Source organism: Musa acuminata, unplaced genomic scaffold (assembly GCF_036884655.1).
Source record: "Musa acuminata AAA Group cultivar baxijiao unplaced genomic scaffold, Cavendish_Baxijiao_AAA HiC_scaffold_1138, whole genome shotgun sequence".
NCBI lineage: Eukaryota > Viridiplantae > Streptophyta > Magnoliopsida > Zingiberales > Musaceae > Musa > Musa acuminata.
In genome coordinates, this window is record NW_027021350.1 from 5,313,797 (window position 1) to 5,335,222 (window position 21,426).

At 36.9% G+C, this 21,426-nt stretch overlaps 1 protein-coding gene across 3 annotated transcripts; it reads right to left on the minus strand.

Annotated features, from left to right (window-relative positions):
* Positions 1–6,501: 6,501 nt before the first annotated feature.
* LOC108952107 (arabinosyltransferase XEG113-like) lies at positions 6,502–20,884 on the minus strand. 3 transcript variants are annotated; one of them, XM_065179307.1, is made up of 13 exons: positions 20,692–20,884; positions 19,564–19,803; positions 19,271–19,476; positions 17,919–18,024; positions 16,988–17,244; positions 14,428–14,563; positions 13,184–13,278; positions 13,024–13,077; positions 11,241–11,354; positions 7,656–7,754; positions 7,429–7,548; positions 6,870–6,956; positions 6,502–6,778 (listed from the first exon to the last, which is right to left on the minus strand). In XM_065179307.1, exons 1-13 carry the CDS (start codon positions 20,741–20,743, stop codon positions 6,608–6,610), a joined length of 1,737 nt encoding a protein of 578 aa, XP_065035379.1. In that variant the 5' UTR covers positions 20,744–20,884; the 3' UTR covers positions 6,502–6,607. The 3 variants fall into 3 exon arrangements, with proteins under 3 accessions (XP_065035379.1, XP_065035378.1, XP_065035380.1); XM_065179306.1 differs by having other exon boundaries at positions 20,587–20,884; XM_065179308.1 differs by lacking the exons at positions 16,988–17,244; positions 17,919–18,024 and having other exon boundaries at positions 20,587–20,884.
* Positions 20,885–21,426: the final 542 nt, after the last annotated feature.

The window sequence follows — 21,426 nt, forward strand, 5'->3', positions numbered from 1 at the left end:
GCATTTCATTCAAATGCTCAGCAATAGAAGCACCCTCTCTATATTTTAGGTTCACAAGTTTTCTGATCAAAAAAGCTTTGTTGCTAGTTGTTTTTCTTTCATAGAGACTTTCCAATTTTTTCCAAAGAGAATATGCAGAAATTTCAGTAGAAACATTGTGAAAGACACTATCATCAAGCCACTGTCTAATAAACCCAATTATTTTTCGATCTAACCTCTTCCACTCATCATCTGTCATAGTTGTAGGTTTTGCACTATCCCCTTGCAAAGGTCCATACAAATCTTTGCAATACAAGAGATCTTCCATTCTTAGTTTCCATATCATCTAGTTATTTCCATTCAAACTAATCATGCGAGAAATATTACTGGCCTCCATATTCAAATACAAAAAATTAAATCACCAAAACCCCGCTCTCATACCAGTTGATGGGGATATAAACAGAAATAACCTTTGTATAGGAACAAATACTAGAAGACCAAAATACGCAGCGGAATAAAATGGAAACACAATCAAACAGAACACCAAGATATACGTGGAAAACCCCTTCAATGTGAAGGGTAAAAACCATGGGGCAAACTAGAGATAATCCACTATGAGAATAATGAATGTACAAATCTCAATCTCTTGCCCAAAACCCTAGCAACAACCACAAGAGAATAACTGGGATACAAGGATCACGTCACTGCCCACAATATCTAAAACTCCCAAGTAATCACAGCAAGAGCCTACTATAGATTTGATCTAACCTGAGATGAGAACACTGCTAGATGATTGAGAACAGTCTCTCTGCGTTGTCCTTGTCTTCTTCCCTTTCTTTCTCTTCCTTTTCTGCCTTGTTCTCCTTCTTCTCTTTGGAATCTCGTGGCTCCAAAGATCTGCCTCGTTGCTGCCTTTTTATAGCTTTAATCTGCCTCTAAAACGCAGCCACCACACCCCCCTAATCTTAATTAGGGTTAGGTTAAGAGGGAGTGTGGGCTGTGGGCTGATAAAGCCCACATGGGCTGAATATGGGCCATCAGCCCAACATCTGAAATATTTCATATGCCATTGATACGTTCTAAAGTATTGCATCTGCCATTAATATATTCCGAAATATTTCATATGTCATTGATATCCGAAATACTCCTTATGATATACTTTGAAATATACCATATGCTATGGATATACTTCTTCTGCCACTGATATGCACCAATTAGCCCTTACTTCATTATTATGAACAAAACATACATCGAATGAAATGACATTGTAACTCTGCATTTGTCGAGTGGCATCTTTGAACTCTTGTATCTCGGCATTGCATTTTGAAATCTTATTTGTTCGAAATTATCCTCTTTGTTATGGATATGTTAGTCACTTACTAAGCTTTATATGCTCACTTTGTTGCTATATAATTTTTTTCAGGATAGCTTATCGCTCGCTAAAATATATAAATTGGGTTGAGGCAGTGGAAAGCTAGAAGGTTTTGAGGCAAACCTTTCATACTTGATAAGTTGATGTTGTATAAGTTCCTTTTGTGTGTATCAATGACGAATCTAGATTGATGTATTTTGAAAATATTTGAAAAGTACCATTCATATAGAGATTCTGGGAATGCTAAGTTTAAATTATGTAATGATATAAATATATGATATATGTTGGTTTTATGATTGTATAAATTATCATGCTTATGGATTTATGATGTGGTTATGGTTTAGTTGAGTTGGCATTGGATTTTGTGAATCATTAAGTGATATGATGGTATGATAATAAACTACATAGGTTTTATAAACAGTGGATTATAAAGGTGAATTATGACTTGAACGTTTTCTCAATGTCCTCAAATGTGTGATTGGATCTTGAAATGTATTGTTGTTGATTAAAAAATTCGAAGGGCGTGACAAGTTCGTAGCTCGCGGTGGCATCTACCAACTGATCTATCCTCGAGAGTGGATAGGGGTATGCTCAGTTGAGATCGGTGTAGTCAACACACATCCTCTATCTTCTATTGTGTTTTTTAACGAGGACTACATTTGATAACCACCGAGGGTATTTCACCTCAGCTATGAACTCGGCCTCTCTAAGGCAGTCGACCTCATCACTTATCACCTTTTGCTGGTTGGGGGCGAACTTCCTCGGCTTTTGTTTCATTGGTCGAGCCTCAGGGTGGATGTTGAGGTGGTGTTGGGTCAACCCCCGGGTTGATCCCGAGCATATCTCTTGAGGACCATGCGAACACATCAGCATTTCTCTTTAGGAAATCGATGAGTTGGAGCTAGTTTGCTTCAGGGAGTGTTGTCCCAACTTTCATGGTCATGTCGGGTAGGTCCCTCTTCAAGGGTACCACAGCGAGTTGTTCGGGCGGCTCTAGGTGCATCAGTGTCTTGGCTTCCTCACGGGGATCCGAGGCTTGCTGGGGTCGCGACTTCTTGGAAGGGTGACTACTGTAAGGTAGCACCGCCTTGACTCTCTAGGATCTCTTCGGGATTCCCCGATCCCTACTGAAGTCAAAAATTTGACAGCCCAGTGGTAAGTGGAAACCATCGCTTTTAGTTTGTTGAGTGTCGGGCGACCGAGGATGACATTGTAAGTCGAGGGAAGGTTGACTACCATGAAGGTAGTCATCATTGTCTTGGCCCTCGATTCTTCCCTGATGGTAATGGGGAGGATGGTGGTCTCGAGTGGGGAGATGGAATCCCCCATGAAGGCGTCGAGGTATAGTACGTCGATAGAGCTCCCGGTGTCGACCATCACTCTTTTCACCCAAGCATTGGCGATCGGAATGGAGATCACCAAAGCATCATCGTGATGGGAGCGTTCGACCTATTCGGCTCCATAGGTGATTTTGGGTTCGAACTTGGGTCTAAGATGCTTTTCCACCGTGCTGCAGGCGTAGACCTTCCTTATCATCATGCTATTGCCACTAGTAGCTGATCCATCGGTGATGACATCGATTTGTTTCTCGATGGGACCCCTGGGGTGCAGGGATGCCTCTCTTGGTTCCTTAAGGTAGCGCCCGAGGTGACCTCTCCGGATCAACTCCTCAATCTGGTTTCGGAGGTCATGGCAGTCTTCTGTATCATGGTCATAATCTCAATGGAACCTGCAATATTTAGATCGATCCTTGTGAGTAGCCTTTAAGGGATTGGGTTGTCGCGAGAGGCCTTTCTCCCTGATCTAGAGAAAGATCTCGATACAAGAAGTGTTTAGAGGTAGAGGTGGGGGCCTCGGGAGTAGTTGCTCGGGTCGATCGGGCCTCCTGTGAGGTTACGCTGGTGGTGCCGAAGTTATTCCTCGGGCCTGTTCCATCCTCGGCCTCTTGCTATCCTCGCACCTTCCCACCATCAGGGCTTCGGCGACAATGTACCAGTTGGTGCGTTGGAGCATCTCGGGGATGGTTGCAGGCGGCTTCTCAATAAACAACCAGAAGAACCTCGAGGGTCTTAGGCTCATAAAAAATGCTTGCATAATCAGAGAGGGATGAGTGTTTGGGAACCCCCGGATTTTGACGGCAAAGCATGCCACAAATTTGGAGAGTGACTCATCTTCGCGTTGGGATAACACGAGCAGCGTGGCCATGGAAGGCCTGGTTCGTACACTAGCTAGGAAGTTTTACTCAAACTCACTTGCGAGCTAATCAAAGGAAGAGATCGAGGACGGCCGTAATCGGTTGAACCATGCCCATGCTGGTCCTCTGAAGGTAGTCGGGAATGCCTGACACATCAGGGTGTCAAAGGTGCCATAAAGGGTCATTTGAGCTCGAAACGCGGTGACATGCTCCGTGGGGTCGGAGCCGCCGTCATATGTCTCCAACGCTGGGAGTCTGAAGTTGAGTGGCATAGGCTTATCCTGGATTTCCTGGGCGAATGGGAATCCACCTGAGCTGCTTTTGCCCGTCTCGTCGCATGACTTGTGGAATTTTCACTGGAACTCATCTAAGCGATGGTTAACTACGGATAGCTAGACCCCGAATGAGTCATCCGTCGAGTCCAATGACAAGGTGTCAGGCTCTGGGAGGGATGTAACATGTGTATGTGTGTTGTTTGTGTGATGTGTGTGTGTTGTATTGTGTTGTGTTATGTGTGTTGTGTGTGTGTTATGCGTGCGAGTGTTGTGTGTGTTATAAGTTTTATGTGTTTGTTGTGTGTTGTGTATGAGTGTAGGTGTATATGTTGTGTGTGTGAGTGTTGTGTATTGTTTGATGTGTGTGTTGTGTTCATATATATGTGTATGTGTTGTGTGTTGTGTATGTATGTGTATTATGTATGTGTCTTTGTGTGTTATACATGTGGTGTGTTATTTTTTATCCTCCCCTAGCCTGATGTCGGTCAGAGGCTTTTATACTACTTATGCGAGGATCGGCTATACACGGGTTTGGCACGACAATCGATCCCGAGTGGAGAGGTGGTACCTTCGTACGGTTGTCGTCCCGGAATACGCGGAACGGTGCCAGGCGACGTGCCGTCCTGAGCCTTCCGAGACGGGATGTACCGACGGGTGCCTCGGCATGGCTTCTGTCTTGGTGTGTGTAAGTCCTCCCTCAAGCTGATGTGGCAAGGATGCGAGTGGTGATATGGCTGGAGTCGAAAATATGCCTTATCATATTCCGCTATGAATCCTGCGTATCCAGAGAAACTTCATCGAAGCCATGGAATCAGGAGTCTAAGGAATACCACGAGATCCGGTATGGATGCCTTCTTTCAAGTATAGTCAGCCACATGAGACAGAGACGTGTTAGTAGATCTAAAAAGACAAACGAAACTCATGCACCTATGAAATATAGCTAAACAACCATTAGAATGCCATATGGTTTTAACATTTTTAAAATATTTCCAATCACAACCGTCTTAGCATGCGATATAGTTTGAGAAAATAATCTTGCAAGTTACCAATTATAACCTAAAGTGTGTGAAAATTTTGGGAAGGTCGAGGCGAGAATGTCGTAACTTTCTTGCAATGATTCAATGAAGCTTTCTCTGTTTCAAAAAAGATAAATGTCTGAAAATACAATAAGTCACACATAATTTACGAAACACTGTAACTAAATACAAATTACAGATGTGACTCACCCACCCTCACTCCCTAGATATGTACCACAGTCATCAGTCATCACACTGGTCATGACTAGTGATGTGAACTAAAGAGGTCTAATAAATCATCATGATCATACTAATCCTTATCATGATAAATACTAGAAAATGCAATAAGTTGGATAAGTCTCTCTTGGCACTTGATAGGAAGCTAGACATGTTGAACCTGGCTTAGTTTACCTAAAACACCCAAAACCCAACTCCACTTAGTTCGGAGACCTAAACTTTTGATCGAGATATGACACTAAAATAAATTTTGACATCTAATAATAAAAAGACTTATATAGATGCAGAAAGTTACATTCTGGGCCAACCCAGACGTTTGTCCTAGATCTAAAATATAAAAAAGGAAAAAATTGTATGTAATAGTAAACCTTGAGTTGAATAAAAAGAGTGCTTCAAGATGAGGTTTGAGAAGAAACATCAAATAATAAACTCATGTTGAAAGGAGAGTGATGGTAAAATAAGTTAGCATTCATGATTTGTCTACTTGAGAAATTACATTATATGATAAAATCATCCAAAAACATAAACCTTTGTTATAGATCTAAAATATGGAAGGCGAGTGATGGTAAAATGTGTGTTGTGTGTATTGTGAGTGTGTTTGTGTTGTATGTGTGTGTGTTATTTGGTGTTGTGTTTTGTTTGTTATGTATATATGTGTTGTGAGTTTGTTTGTGTGTATATGTTGTATGTGTTATATATATATCCGATAGAACAACTTAAAAGATAAAAAAGTATCGCTAATTTTTTCAAGCTTGTTGCAAGTTCAAAGTATTATTTGTACAAATAAGAATCCCCTTCTGATTTCTTCTTCATATATATAGATACAGGATCTATGAGACAATTACTTAGAAGTACAGTATAAAAACCAATACAATAAAGGAAGACAACATAAGAGCTTAAGCTAGCCCTCACATGTCAACCATATAAAAACCAATACAATAAAGGAATATAACAGTTAAAGTATTCATATATCTCTCCAAACTCAGCAAAAACAGAAGCATCAATAGATATTCATCCAAAATTACTCTTTTAAGAGTAGAAGGAAGATTTAAATAGATCTCCCCTCTTAGACACAATATCCTTTACATGAATCCATCTAATATTACTACAAATTGCCTCTACGTCAGAAAAGGAAGATTTATTAGTAGGATGTAATGATCAATGAATGATAGTATATATACAAAGAGTGGAAGAGGGAGTAAGAAAGAAAAACAAAACATAAGACGTTAAAAACCTCTATCTGTTTAAAATATGCATATCGTCCCAAAAGTGCCACATTAAGTTGTCAACTTCTTTGAGAGAGAACAAATAAATAAAAACACAATGCTGAAAAGTTGACTATTAAAACCATGGACACTCAAAATTGCTCCCTCAAGATCTGAACCTCTAGATTTTTATTCCGTACAAAAAGAACTTTTGAGACAAAAATACATCAAAAAATTCTCATTTATAAGATGAATAAAGTTTTCAACAAGTATAATTATGTCTGAAACTTCAGATGACGATGATCTTTCATGACAAGCAAATATAATGTTCAATCCCAAGGTGGATGATCATCTTGACTAGTTCGAGGTGGTTCAGGTTTCCATTCTGGTTTCTCATCCCAGTATATGTCATAGTATATGTGGCCAAGGTCACGGTTCTCCACGCAACACCACAATCCGACGTATCTCTTCATGCGATTTCTAAATTTTACTTCTCTTGCCTAAATCAACTCATCACGTTATCATCTAGAACAAAATAGTGATATAGAAAAGGAATTTTTAGCCAAAAAAAAAATGTACGATAATGCTTACCTCATCATTGAACCCTTGGAAGGCATTCGCCATGGATGAAAAGTGCAAGACTTTGATATCTTTGTACTGGGAGAATACTTGCATGTACTGTAAGACAAATTAGCAAACTATTTAGCAAAGCTTCTTAACTTTTCTAGAGTACATCAGTAAAAGCTTCAAGCATCTACCCTTTTCATGGAAAAAAAATACAAAATAATCATATCCATGTGTCATGACCATGTCTGATTAACTATAAGACAAAAAAGTAACAAAGTCCGTTAAAAACACAAATACACGTTTCTAGAGCTTGTAATAAGAAACCAGTTCTTTGCTCTGCTTTTTGGCATTGTATCAAGAGGCCTTAGAAGAACACATAGAATATGGACAACAATAGAAAGTCAAAGGTTTAAGGTTCCAAGACTAGAATACTAAGTTGTCTGCTTTCTAACTGAACTTTGCTTAGTTAATACCATTAGAAAATGTGCTCCCACCAAATGAACAGACAATCTTATCCTACCACCATTATTATTATGATCTTAAACCATTACATAATCAAAATTTAATCATTAGATGTATGTACCATCTGCTCAGTGCTATTTCTGGGAAATTGGATGAAACCACGGCTAGTTGTTCCATCGGATATATTGCATCCTTTGGAATGTGCATCACAAAGTTGAACATTAAGTAATGATTCCTTCACCTGAATCCATAATAAAAAAATGTTATTGGGATTGAAATATATGTATGAGCCACTGAAAAACTGTACGAGCTGCTAAGTATTGCATATTGATACAATAATATTTTTACATGTTTGGGCACTGATGGATTCTGCAGGAATGAGTACTCCCTGAAATGAATTTGTGGTCCAAACTCTTCTTCAGAAAGGCCATGGAGCATGGTATGAATCTGCAATGGTGAATCAACTCTAATCAGATGATCGAAATTGTGGCAACAGGCGTAACAATTATAACATGCAAAAAACAGTTTACATGCAGTGGAAGAAGAAAAAAACAAGCAGTGAGATGCTGTAAATATAATCAAGCATATACTTCCATTCACAAAAGACTGTCCTTTTAAAATAACTAATTAATACTGACAACAAAGACTAAAAACATTTATTCCCAACCATTATAGATGGGATTGCTAATGGATCTCTTCTTTGTTGCTATGCTCGGTATCAAGATTTTAAATACTGGTCCAATACAAGTTTTCAACATTTGATCTGACCATTATGGTACTGGTATATCAAGCAGTGTATTCTTTGTTACATTGTTACCAAATGAAAAGAAGAAATTGAAGAACAAAAGCAACGTAAAAATGGATAAAGCATAGAGATTAGAGAATACCTATTTTATCGAATCTAAAGAAGATAAAACTACACTCTATGATCAAAGGACGAACAGAAATTGGTATCAAAATCAATTGGTTGAAGGAGAATGGATGAAATGTTTCGGGAAAATACAGTACACAATCAATAAGTTGAGCATGTGCAATCAGCTTAATTTGAATCGGAGAGTAAAAACTGATATGACAAACTGCAAAATCATCGTACATGACATCTTATAAGAAATTTTCCTCATGGAACAGGAGACCTACCTGCAAAATTATAGCAATTGAAAAAGATTTAGTCAACATATGTTTTCTTAGAAGTTAATTGTAGCAAAGCAAAATATTTTTTCAATAATTACAATTTCCAAGAACTTGGTTATCCGTTTAAGTCAAACGAAGCTAAGGAGACTATAATGCATATTAATATTTAAATTTCAATGCTAAGGATCAGTTTTGTTTTGGAATAACATCAAGAAAATAATTTATAATTACTGGAATTATGGAGCATGGCATTTAGTAGAACAACTACCTCTACCCCTGTGTAATAGGAAAGCTCATCATGATTCAACTCTCAACAGGCCCAGAGTATAGAACAAATAAGAAAGTAAAAGAAGATGCAATTTCAAGACGAGTGTATGTTAAAATTTTAATTGAAGAACAATATGCCCTTACTTCCAATCAAATCTACTCTTGCGCCTCTACTTGCTTTCTAGTATTCCAACAAAACCTGTGCACAAGGCTTCCACTAATGCAGGGTTTGAAAAGAGTTAATGTATGCAAGCTGATCCCTAGAAATAAAGAGGTATTTTCTTATAACTTGAACCAGGTCTTCTATGTCACAGGAGCAATCTTACTTTTGTAACCAAACTCACCCTTATTCCAACTTGCCCCTCTCTAATCTAAGTTATATTTAAACTAAAACAAGCCACATTAAACAATATTACTACTATCATATTCTGACCTTAATTAATTATTATTTATCTTTTCTCTCTCAACACCATCCTCCTACTCTACGAGAACCCATTTCAATGTCCACTTATAGAAAACTTGAATTAAGGTGACTAAAGCTCGTCTATAGTACTTGTTGATGATTGTCAAACATACTTGAGCTTCTCATGTAATGTTATCAAGGTCATATTTGGTATCATGAATGCATATTGTTTCAAATCCCAAAAGTAAGAAATTTGACAACCAACGAAAGAACCATGTTTGATCGTCTGATAGAGACTTAATTTCTAAAAATTTGAGTAGAAAATTTAAACTTGCTTGAGTGATTCACTGAATAGTCAAGATAGGACGATTCTTGTTCTCTCTAAGACCAAACTAAAGTTTGTTCAATCAATTAACGGATAAGAAGAACACCCATTCATTTATTGAAAAAAAGTTCTCTGATTTTTCAGAATAGGGAATTGTTTAAACTTATTTCGGTGATTGGTCAATCAATTTTCTGCATGGATCTAAATATCACAGCATATCATTACAAAGTGTACCATATCAGGCCAACTGCTTAATTTTACAAAATGTTTAGTACTTTATCAGATGTACCAACACTTCAGATCATACTACTGTACCAAATGGATAATGACGCAAGGCAGGTGTCTAACTTTTAGTTCCTTGGCTCTTAGAGCACTTCGATATTGCATATCTTCCATCCCACCTCATCTCTTCATCTGCCCATCCTACTTCATCTGTTGAGAGTTAAAATTCTCCATTCCTCTTGTATCATCTTTATTTACAACAGGGAATTTAATTTACTATGGATCAGTCCGAACTGACCGTTATTTACCATGACATGTGTACTTAATCTTTTACTATAAATTCCAGATAGTATTGACCAGTCTGTGCTTGAACCGGGCTGCCAAACACCCAAAGTGACTGTTTTTTCTTTAAACACCATTGCCTGATGCGTAATGGCTCACGACTCGCAAGTGTCTCTATTGTCTGTCGTTCAACTGCCCTACTGCCTACCTCATCTTTGATGTCTCCTCCTCTTCTATGGACTTCCTCTTTCTTTGACTTCCTATTCCTTCTTCCTTCTTATTCTCCCTTAGTGTGGTTCATCTTATCGGTTCGTACCGAAGTATTGACTAGCCATCGATACGGTATGCACCAACATACCGACACATGGTATAATGGGATATACTAATAAACCAGTATGTACTATGTACCATCTATATCGGTCCTCTATTGGATCGGTATGTACCGCCCATATCGGGTAATATGCCACAGTACAAAAAACCTTGCTCCCTACCACTTCCTCCTCCCCCTCCTTCCACACCTCTCCCAATAGAATGGCATTCCGTGTGTCGATACATTGGAACAGACCAGACTTGTACCAATCTGTTCATAGACTACCATGGGCCCAATACCCAAAATTGAAAACCTTGTTTAAGATCATTGGAATTCCTATATAAAATTGCGCATGGCAAGTGGCAAAACGGAACACTATGGAAATTAAGTTTACAGTATTAAAGGCTAAAAGCATATAGCCATAAACATCAAAAACTAGCCAAAAGGAAATTAGTCTATTCCCCAAAACCCTAGTGATTCATCAGCAGGGAAAATCTGATTCCATACATCATGAATGAGCAGGAAGATCCCACATTGTTCTGAGTATTTTAATAACCACATCAATGCAGGATAATGGAGAACGTGCAGGTATAAATAATTCAAGTAAGCCAAGAGCAACAAGATCAAATAATTCAGACCACATAAACAATCATCTTAAAATCGAAGATGCAAGAAATTTGACTTTGATCTATTTGTAAGCACACAACTCATGCTAAAACTTTTTCTCATGGTTAAAGTCCTGGTATATGTACTATTTGAGGACGAGCTTTCGTACAATGATAAGGTTCATCCCAAGCAACCTACCATTTTGCTGATCCTTTGGATTTTTGAACTCAATGGAAAAGAGCAAATAGAACCCATAATTTTATGATCCAAGTTAGCAAGTGAATAGCACGAACAGATAATGAAGGAAAATGCCCATCCATGGATAATGTGTTAGAGAACTAGCAAGAGAATGCACAATCTACATACTAATCTAACAAATCTAATTACCTCAAACAAGTGGTCCATAGGGCATACAAAAGGTTGCTTGGTCAGTGTCCCTTCCAAAATACCAGGATGTCCAAACCACATTCTTTCAAACCTGCACCATAATGGAGGCATTACCTAAACATAGACAAGGAATATGAGTCAGAATTATTGCAACCACAGCAGTCAAGCACGTTGAATAATAATTTCACAACAATGTCCTGTCCAAGGTTTTTAATTTTGTACCATATCGATGTACCAAGCTTTGCTCGGTATGGTACGGTATGGCGTACAGAGCAATATGCCCTGGTGTACCGCTCGATATATATATTTTCATATACATATATATATAAAAATATGTTGATATACGTATGTTTACTCATAAACATATGTATTTTTATATACATATGTTTATGAGTAATAATTACTATAAAAATTGTTTATAAAAATATCCCCTTCCATCTCAAGAGATGGGAAGGGGGTGATGGTGGAGCGGGTGAGGATGTGACACGTCGCCTCCATCCCCAGCTCGAACTCATCCCCCGTGAGGCACTCCGCAATGCTCTTGCGATAGACGAATCCGACAGGAATCTAGCCCCGGGAGAGCTCATCTCCCGCTCCCCTGCCAGTGACTGTGAGGAAGAAGACCAAGATGACGACGAGAGCGAGCAAAGGAAGCACAGTCCTACCTGGGTCAGGATCCCTTCCATCACTGTCGATCGCGACCTCCTCGACCACAACGGCCACGATCCCTCCGCACCCTACCGTGTTTCGCCCGACGGAGCGAGGACCCGCCCCCTACCATGTTCCGCCCGACAAAGTGAGGACCCATCCCCTACCGCATTCCTCTCGACGAAGCGCTTCTTCTTGTCCCGCCACGTCCAACTCTCTTCTCCGTCATGCCTCCTCTGTCCAACGAGCGCCGCAGCCTCGTCTTCCTCGCCGTCATGCTCCTCGTTCTATCCACCAACTGATACTGCCCGGTAGCGGGCGGTCTGCGTACCGGTCCGCTGGTGGACCAATACGAGCGGTACAATTCAAAATTTAAAACCTTGGTCATGTCAATTGTTAATGTGTCAAGTCTTTGTGTTTTATGTTGCTAAAGTGTAACAAGCCTCATATTGCATATTGCAGAAGACTATGCTCGTTGTGCTGATGAGAACAAAGTTGACCTTCCATCCTTATTCTATGATAGAATCAGGATCTCAAAAATTAGACACAAAATTCAATTATTTGATACTCCATGATTTTCCAAGAAGCAACTCCCGTTAACATTACTATTCTCGAGCAATAACTAATGAATAATAAACTCCTTAAAAAAAGGATTTTGAGAAGTAAATGGTTCTCAGCTCAATGGCCATTTGGAATTTGATTAGATGATAAATTAATTGCACAATTTAATGAAATGTTTATCAACATCTGCATGGACAAAATGTTTGGACGACATGTACATCCATTGTTTTCCAAAGTGCACAATTTGTGAAAGGAGAAGGGATCTTTGAAAGATCCTATCTTCTGAAGCTATTAATTACCATAGCAGAATATCAAGGAAAAAGATCCATGCAGAATATCAACATCTGCATGGACAAAATGTTTGGACAACATGTACATCCATTGTTTTCCAAAGTGCACAATTTGTGAAAGGAGAAGGGATCTTTGAAAGATCCTATCTTCTGAAGCTATTAATTACCATAGCAGAATATCAAGGAAAAAGATCCCTTTAAAGTTTAAACTATGCATATAAGATATCTTTTATAAAATCTCAGCTGGTCAAGTTTAATTTTTTAATTGGTGAAACCTCACTCACCAGTGTTCGGTTCAACAGACAAGCAACAGCAAGTGCAGTCCTTATCTGCCTCAACTGAAACATGCAAATAAGAATGTCACTTGATCAGTTAATTACTTGGACATCTCTCCAAATCTCAATAAGAAATGCCAATGCTGATCTTTTTTTTATATTATCTTACCTGGTAATTAACCAATGAGAAGTGTGATTGTAAGGTATGTGGCCCATCCAGCAACAAACTCTTAGGAATACCAGGTTTGAATGATAAGAAACCTCCTGCAAAGACACACACGGAGGCAGAAGGATAACAAGCATGACAACATAACATAGTTTTTGGAAGAATTAAGCATAGAGTCCAGTAGCCTCGCAAGTAAACCTGATGAGATAGACACTACACTCTGGGATGTGTAGGGTGTGCTGAATTTTCTATCATCATTTCATTGATTGTGATGCTCTAGTTCTTGCTCCAGACCTCAAATAAATACAGTCATACGAAAGATTCTTTATTACAGAACTTTCAAAAATGAACACCATCCATATACATGAATCTCATAAATTTTTGGCATTTTTGTGGTAGGTGCAGGTATATATTTTTGGCATTTTACATCTAATTATTGTGTTTACATGTTAGTTAGAATTTCTTTCTCACCTTCTCGGTATAGTATTCTTTATATGCTACTTTCAATTTTTATTCGAAATATGTTTCGATTTGGTATTTTTATTGTATTCTATATTAAGATCACTTTATTGACACCTAATTATTGTCTTAAAATGTTAGTTAGAATTTCTTTCTCACCTTCTCGGTATACGTATTCTTTATATACTAGTTCCAATTTTTATTCGATATATGTTTCGATTGGTATTTATATTGTATTCTATATTAAGATCACTTTATTGTTATCAATATTGATTACACTAGGCTCATTTATATGTGAGAAAGAACCCTAAATTAAGATTTTTTTTATTTTTCACTGATTTTCAAGTACTTTTGTAGTATATTGTACACGCCGACATAATATGTGTTGATACGCTGATACAGACAAGAGTCATTAGTCCAGGCCTTGAATGCTGGTACAAACCAAACCATTTCAGATCGAGACTTGGACTGGTAGGGTCCAATACACGGTATTGTAGTCCTTGCATACTCCACATGAATCTATAGCTTATCAAGTTTTTCAATAGATAATTTCTCAAAAATTAAAGCGCTCAACACAGCATTGCATCTCAAAAATCACATAGCACTAGTACTGGTTTTCAGTATTTGGGCAAATATTTTTCACTTATTACCTATCAATATTACAACTCACTTATGAATTGTGTAGTAAAAGTCAAGTACAAAAAAAAAATAAGTAGTCAACCAGCTAAGACATTTAGCTTAGTATAAAAAAGATGAATTTTACCAAATGAGATGAGAAGAAAGAATACCTGGTGTATCATAATATGCAGGTTGGTCATAGAAAAGCATAGCCTCACGTAACCTATGGCGCTTTCCATCAGAACCTGCAAACTGGAAGGTAGTATGCACAGCATATGGTTCCAGTTTGAGCTGCTGGGGCATTGCCTGCCAGTTCATTTAAAAGAATTGTTACATGGTCATTCACATTTATTTGGTGAAAAGAGAGAGAAAACAATATAACAAACTAAATAATAACCACGGTTGAGCAACAATGAACTAACAGCTCCAAGAACAACAACAACAACAACAAAGCCGTAAGTCCCAACTATTTGAGATTGACTACATGGATCTTTTGTTGCCATTGAGATCTGTAAAAATTCATATGTTTAATTAAATTCAGAGTACTTAAATCTTTATAGTTCTTATTAAAATCTTTTTTAGCCTTCCCTTACCCTTCCTCGTACCACTAATATTAATTATTTCGTCTCTTTTGATAATCGCATCCGGAGGTCTCCTAAGCACATGCTCATATCATCTTAAACGATTTTCTCATATCTTATCCTCTATCAAAGCTTTTTTATACTTAGTTGTTCACGAACAAAAATATTTTTTCCTATATTTCCTAGTAACTCCACACATCCATCTCAAAGTTCTCATCTCGACAACATAAACTTTTTGTAAATATTATTTCTTAACTATTCAACACTCAGATCTATAAAGAATTGTTGGTCTCACAACTATCTTATAATTTTTTTTCTATTATTAAAGGTATTCGATGATCACAAAAGACTCCTGATGTCCCTCGTCATTTTATTTTTACTCTATAAATAATATATTCATCAATCTCTTTATCTTGTTGAATAACTGATTTAAGATACCTAAAACTTTTACTTAAAGGGAATTCTAGTCTATCCAATTTAATTATATTCTCTTATTTACTGCTAGAAGTACTAAAATTACATTTTATATATTCAGTTTTAGTCCTACTTAATCTAAAATCTTTAGTTTCTAAAGCTTGCCTCCATAGCTCACGTTTATAATTAATTTCACTTAGGTTTTCATCAACTAAGATAATATCATCAACAAATAACATATATCAGAGAGGTCTATCATGTAGGTATCTAGTCAGTTCTTCCATTATCAATGTGAAAAGATAGGAACTTAATACAGATCTATGATGTAATCCTATGCTAATAGAAAACTCACTAGACACTCTCCTTGTAGTTTTGACACTAGTAACTATATTATCATATATATCTTTAATAACTTAAATATAATTAGTGGAATACCTTTCTTTTTTTAAACCCACCGTAATATATCTCTAGGAACTCTATTATATGCTTTCTCTAAATCAATAAAAACCAAGGATTTTAATTTTGAAGAATACCACGCATACAAGGCAATACATATCGGTCCGTCAACAGACCAGTACGCGATCTGCCCGCTACCGGGCAGTATCAACCTAGTTGCGGCGAGGGAAGAAGCATCAAGGGAGAAGACGCTCGAAGAAGAGGGAGAATCGGGAGAACCTCGACGCTTTTCAATCTAGCGCCACACCCACCCTTGACGATCCTGATTTAGCAGGTAACAGAGAGGCAACGACTCGGCTTCTTCTTTGTCACGTTCTTTGCCGAAGGCCGAAGACATATGCGACCTTCGACGTCTTCGCCGGATGCCGCAAATGAGGAGAAGACCGTGTTCTTCTTCTTGTCGCGTCGCGTCGCACCGAAGGCCGAAGATGTTTGCGACCTTCAACGTATTCGTTGAACGTTGCAGATGCGGAAAAGACCACGTTCTTCTCCTCGTCACGTCACGTCAAAGGCCGAAGACGTCTACAGCCTTCGATGTCTTCGCCGAAAGTCGTAGATGAAGAGAAGACTGCGTTCTTCTCCTCGTGGTGTTGCGTCGAAAGTCAGAGACGTCTACGGCCTTCTATGTCTTTGCCGAACGCTGCGGATGAGGAGAAGAAAAGGAGGCGACGTCGCCGAGGCAATGTAAGCCTCCTTTTCTTTTTTTATATTTTATATTATATTATATTATATATATATATATATATATATATATATATATATATATATATATATACTGAGGCAGTATACGCCCATACGATACCGTAACAAGCAAACCTCGAAACATTGGTACGATACGAAAACGAACTTTGATAAAAACCATACACAAATATTTCTTTTTCTCCCTATACTTTTTCATTTATTGTTTTAATAAATAAAAAGCTTCTATAGTTGATCTTCAAGATATAAAACCAAATTGATTTTCAAAGATATTTGTTTTAAACCTTATCCTACTTTCGATAACTTTTTTCCAAAGTTTCATAGTATCGCTCATGATTAAAATTCCTTTATAATTTGAACATTTTTGTATGTCACCCTTATTTTTGTAAATTGGCAAAAAAATATTTTTTTCCATTTAACAGGATAACAATTCCAAGAACAATTAGAAGAAAAGAATTGTTGCTTAGGATTCACATTATATGCTTTAAAACATAGAATAACATACAACATACTATACCATAACCACAATTGGATGAGCAACAATGAATTAACAGCAACAAAGACAATCAAAAGGAACTACCTGGACAAAGTATGTGTGCCCACTGCAAAATATACTTGCTGGCAAAAGACCCAGCTTAAGGGTCCCATCATAAGCATAAAAAAGTCCACTTTCTCCTTCAAGTGATGGTCCTAAAACTTGGTGGACAAGATCATTAAAGCCAGCCTGGTCCCATTTCTGGTCATCACTTAAAAGTATATCTTTCCACTCCTTAGCTAGCCTTTTTGCAGCATCAGTGGGACGCCAATGAAATATTCCAATATTGTAGGCAGTAGTTACTACAAACAATAGAAGGGGAAAATATTAATTAACGATCCTAGAACTATCAAAGTCAAATTTTGATTAAATAAAACTTTAAAGAACGTTAAGAAAGGGTTAAGGAAAGAAATGAAAGTGCAGATGCTGTGTATTAGCCTCATTTTGGCTTGCACCTTACGTGCCACCAAGACAAGTGCCATTTTGCCACAACATGTGTCAGCCATGTGGACATATGCAAACTTAAACACCAAGTTTTCTACAGTCTAGTTTATAGGCTCCTTCATAGAACCTGACATCAGCAACATTGTTTGATATCTTTGAACAACCATTATCACTAACAATTAAAAAGTAACTAAGATGATGTATTTGATAATACTAACTAAGATTCACTCGACTGTGAAATGAGTCATAAACAGAATGTCAGTTTTATTACTTATGCCCAATTATAAAGGACCTACCGAGTAGTTTATCGAGATAATTTTTGCTACAGGAAAGAAGATTGTGTGTAAAAATTTGTGTACATGATAAGGTCAAACATTTTAGATACTAGTACAAGTAATGGTACCCATACCAGAATCTTATTATATCAGTACAACTTGGCATATTAAAAAAAATCAAGAATGTTTAATATATCTGTACCAGCTAGTGTGGTTATTACTTATTATTAAGATTCGTTGAAATTAGAAGAAAATACCATTCTGCCAGACTTCCAAACTGTCATCAGTTGTTGTTGGTCTAATCTGATCGCTTGATGTTAACATATCTGCTTCAGGAAAACGAGCAAAATATGGAAGTGGGTTCTGTTCCAAGAAAAAACATATACAAAATCATTTATAATATGAGACAAGAAAAAACAGTAAAGAATGCTTTGAGTGAACTATCCAATTCAACAGATATAATTCAAGGACTGGTTGGGCCAAGAAAATCAACAAAAGAAATTTGCTTATATCCTGGTAAGTCCGAGGAAAGATTTAACTCTTGCAAAGCTTGATAAACATTGAGAGAATTTCATTCTTACTCTAACTGCATTACATACAAGAACAAGAATTGACCAAAAGATAGAGCTTGGGCTTTGGAAAGCCAGTTTTCCTGATACTGACGTGTAATTCCATTTGAAATCATCTTGCATCCTCAAGAGGAATCCAACATTCCAAACTAGAACTCGTGTATTGCACTAATTATTTTTAATCCAAAATTACGATTTACATTATTAAGAACACTTATTAAAGTGTGCATTTGGAGGAGACCTACCATGCTACAAGAAGCTTTTGTGACGTAGCAAGGTGCACAATCCATAGTATTTTCTACGTTCATATGTTCATCCATATCCTTACTCCGTCACTTCTTTTCACTCAGTTGAAGATTAAAAGGCACGATATCCTAAATTTTTTGTTATATCAAGATTGTTCTAAACCCGCTAGGTTATCTTAAAAGGAAATGTACATATACATAGTAATTTGAAGTTTCCATCAAACATATTCCATACACATTTCAAGTTATTTCTAACTTTGTCAATTTAAATTATGTTAATATCATAAAATAGTCTGAATTGGCCTGGGTGATGCTAATTTCTTGTAGCATGGTGAAATTTTCGAGTTTCCAAAAATTAGCTACCATAAATTTGGAAATGGCAACCATATTTAAATCATGTCTCCAGTAACAATTAATATATGAAAAGTATGTAATATAGGAAAGATAAGTATTGATTAAACGTGTAGGTCTTATATATGGTTTGATCCCCAGAACACACATACAGTCTCCAAGGTATAAAACTTCACGTGTGCAGGAACATTTGCTTATATTAGGTTACAGAAGGTTATATTGATGAAACTATTATAAGTTGTGCTAGGTGCTACATACAAGAAGGTACAAGAGAACATCTGTAAGTTCAGCTAACAAAGACAGACATCAAGATCTAAATTTTAGCATAACCAGAATAAGTAAAACATGAACTATTGATGAGATCCAAGAAAGGTTATAATGTTGTGACATTCTACACCTATGGACTATCAGATCAAAAATAACAGAATTGAAACTGGTGTATACCTTTAACCAAACCATATCTGTATCACACATTAGTAACTCATAACCAAAAGGTAGGAGAGCATTTATCAACAATACTTTTTCCCTTCCCATTTTGTGAAATTTGGCAGATCCCCACCCAACATCTACTGTTACCATTTTGCTGCCCATGTCAAAAACAGGAATCCCTTTCCAATACAAAGCCTCCAATAATTTGGTATCCATAGCACCTATATCCAAAAAGAGAACTCAGATAAGTGTTATGTGAACTTTTTGTACATATGAATCTAATGTTGCTTAAGAGGTGCTTGACTTACCAACAAGAATGTTAAAAATATTAAGATCCGTTAGGTGTTTGACCCAATTCAAGATAAAGTCCAGGAATGCATGGTTCCCAAATGTCACAATGATGATATTATCTTTTGCACGGTGCTTCACCATCTCCTTGGTTAGTAGAAACGACTTCATACCAGGCATTTTACTATCAACAGGCACATCCCATATGGCTCTTGTGAACATGTCCGAAGGCTCTCTTTGCAGCCTTGGTGTTCCGGTTACTGTCAAAAAAAAAAAAAGCTTCTTAGGTTTACTCAGATTGCTACTGAAAAGGTATAAGAATTCAAAATTAGTCTGTTAAGACAAATCTAATAAGAGCCTAACATCTAATTACAGCATAGCTCCTCTTCAGCCTTTCTTTAGTATGTTAAGACAAATCTAATAAGAGCCTAACATCTAATTACAGCATAGCTCCTCTTCTGCCTTTCTTTAGCATGTTAAGACAAATCTAATAAGAGCCTAACATAGAATGGTGAAAATCTAAGTAGAGGTAGAAATTATTATTAATAATCAAAGCAGAGATAGCAGAAATTATTAATTTTGTACTAATTTAATCAAGTCCTTGTCATTGTAAATTAAAAACATATATTTATCCAAGTGAAGCTTTATTGATCATAATAGCATCTAAGCCCCATTGAATAAGCAAAAAAATGCCAAACTGTAGAGCATTCACTCTTTAGAGTGATGCTTAGCAACAACAGAGACATTTAAGGGGACGTGATTTCTTATTGAGTATGTATTCAATCAAGCCACTGAAGATCCATTCATGGGTTCGCAGAAATCTATGCTTGTATTTCAACAGTATTTATTACAGAAAAGGTAGAAATAACTAAACGACCTTTTACTAACATATTACATGCCCTACAGACTTTCATCTTCGGTATTGCGGAACAAATCTATGAGAGCAGAACCAAGACTATCCTAATCTTGCGGAACAAAGATACACAGCATCGAAACAATAAGACTGATTGAAGAAGAAAAAGAAGAAGAATTTGACCGGATACCTTTCGGCGACGGGAAGTATTTTTCGTTTCCTCCATCGCCGGCGCCGGCTGCAGGTAAGGAAGTATAGACCGACGAAAGAATCACAAAAGTACAGAAGATAATACCGGCAACAATCGTAGCATAGATCGCCAAAAACAGTGGATTGCACGTCGCCATAAGGAAGAATGCGATCAGACGTGTTCGGCGGAAGAGCCGTTCACGAACCCTTTAACAGCCGGCGAACCGCCGGCGAACCATTTAACAGCCGGCGACCCTTCAGCGAACCCTAACAGCCGGCGACCCTTCAGCCGAACCCTTCAGCCGGGCGAGAAGCCCTGCGAAGGGATTATTTATATTAAATTTAAAAATATAAAAAATTTTAAATATAAAAATTTATATTATTATAAAAATAAAATTAAATAATTTTATTTATCTTAACATTATTAATTATAAATTTATATATTATAAAAAATTATAATAAAATTAAAAATTAAAATTAAAATTTTGTTTATCCTAAAAATAAAATTAAAAAATTTTATCCTAAAAAAAATATATAATTTTATCCTTAAAAAATAAATTTTACCCTTAAAAAATAAAAAATAATTTTGTTTATCCTAAAAATAAAATTATATCCTCAAAATAAGTTATAATTTTATCCTTAAAAAATAAATTAAAAAAAATTGTTTAAAATAATTTCACAAGCCCTCTTGTAATTTTCCTTGTAATTTGAGTTGTGTGTGTGCTGTTTATTGTATGTGTAGTAGGTGTTGTATGTGATATATGTGTGTGTTGTTTATTGTATGTGTAGTAGGTGTTGTAATTTGAGTTGTGTGTGATATATGTGTGTGTGTTATGAGTTG

What these genes read in the sequence shown, in the direction of transcription:
- LOC108952107 (XM_065179306.1), bottom strand. Translation starts at nt 20,743, where the DNA reads ATGGCGACGTGCAATCCACTGTTTTTGGCGATCTATGCTACGATTGTT. An exon ending in CTATGGACCACTTGTTTGAG is followed by an intron (nt 7,755 to 11,240) that starts GTAATTAGATTT and finishes TCACCATTGCAG; the next exon opens with ATTCATACCATGCTCCATGG. An exon ending in ATCCATCAGTGCCCAAACAT is followed by an intron (nt 7,549 to 7,655) that starts GTAAAAATATTA and finishes TTATGGATTCAG; the next exon opens with GTGAAGGAATCATTACTTAA.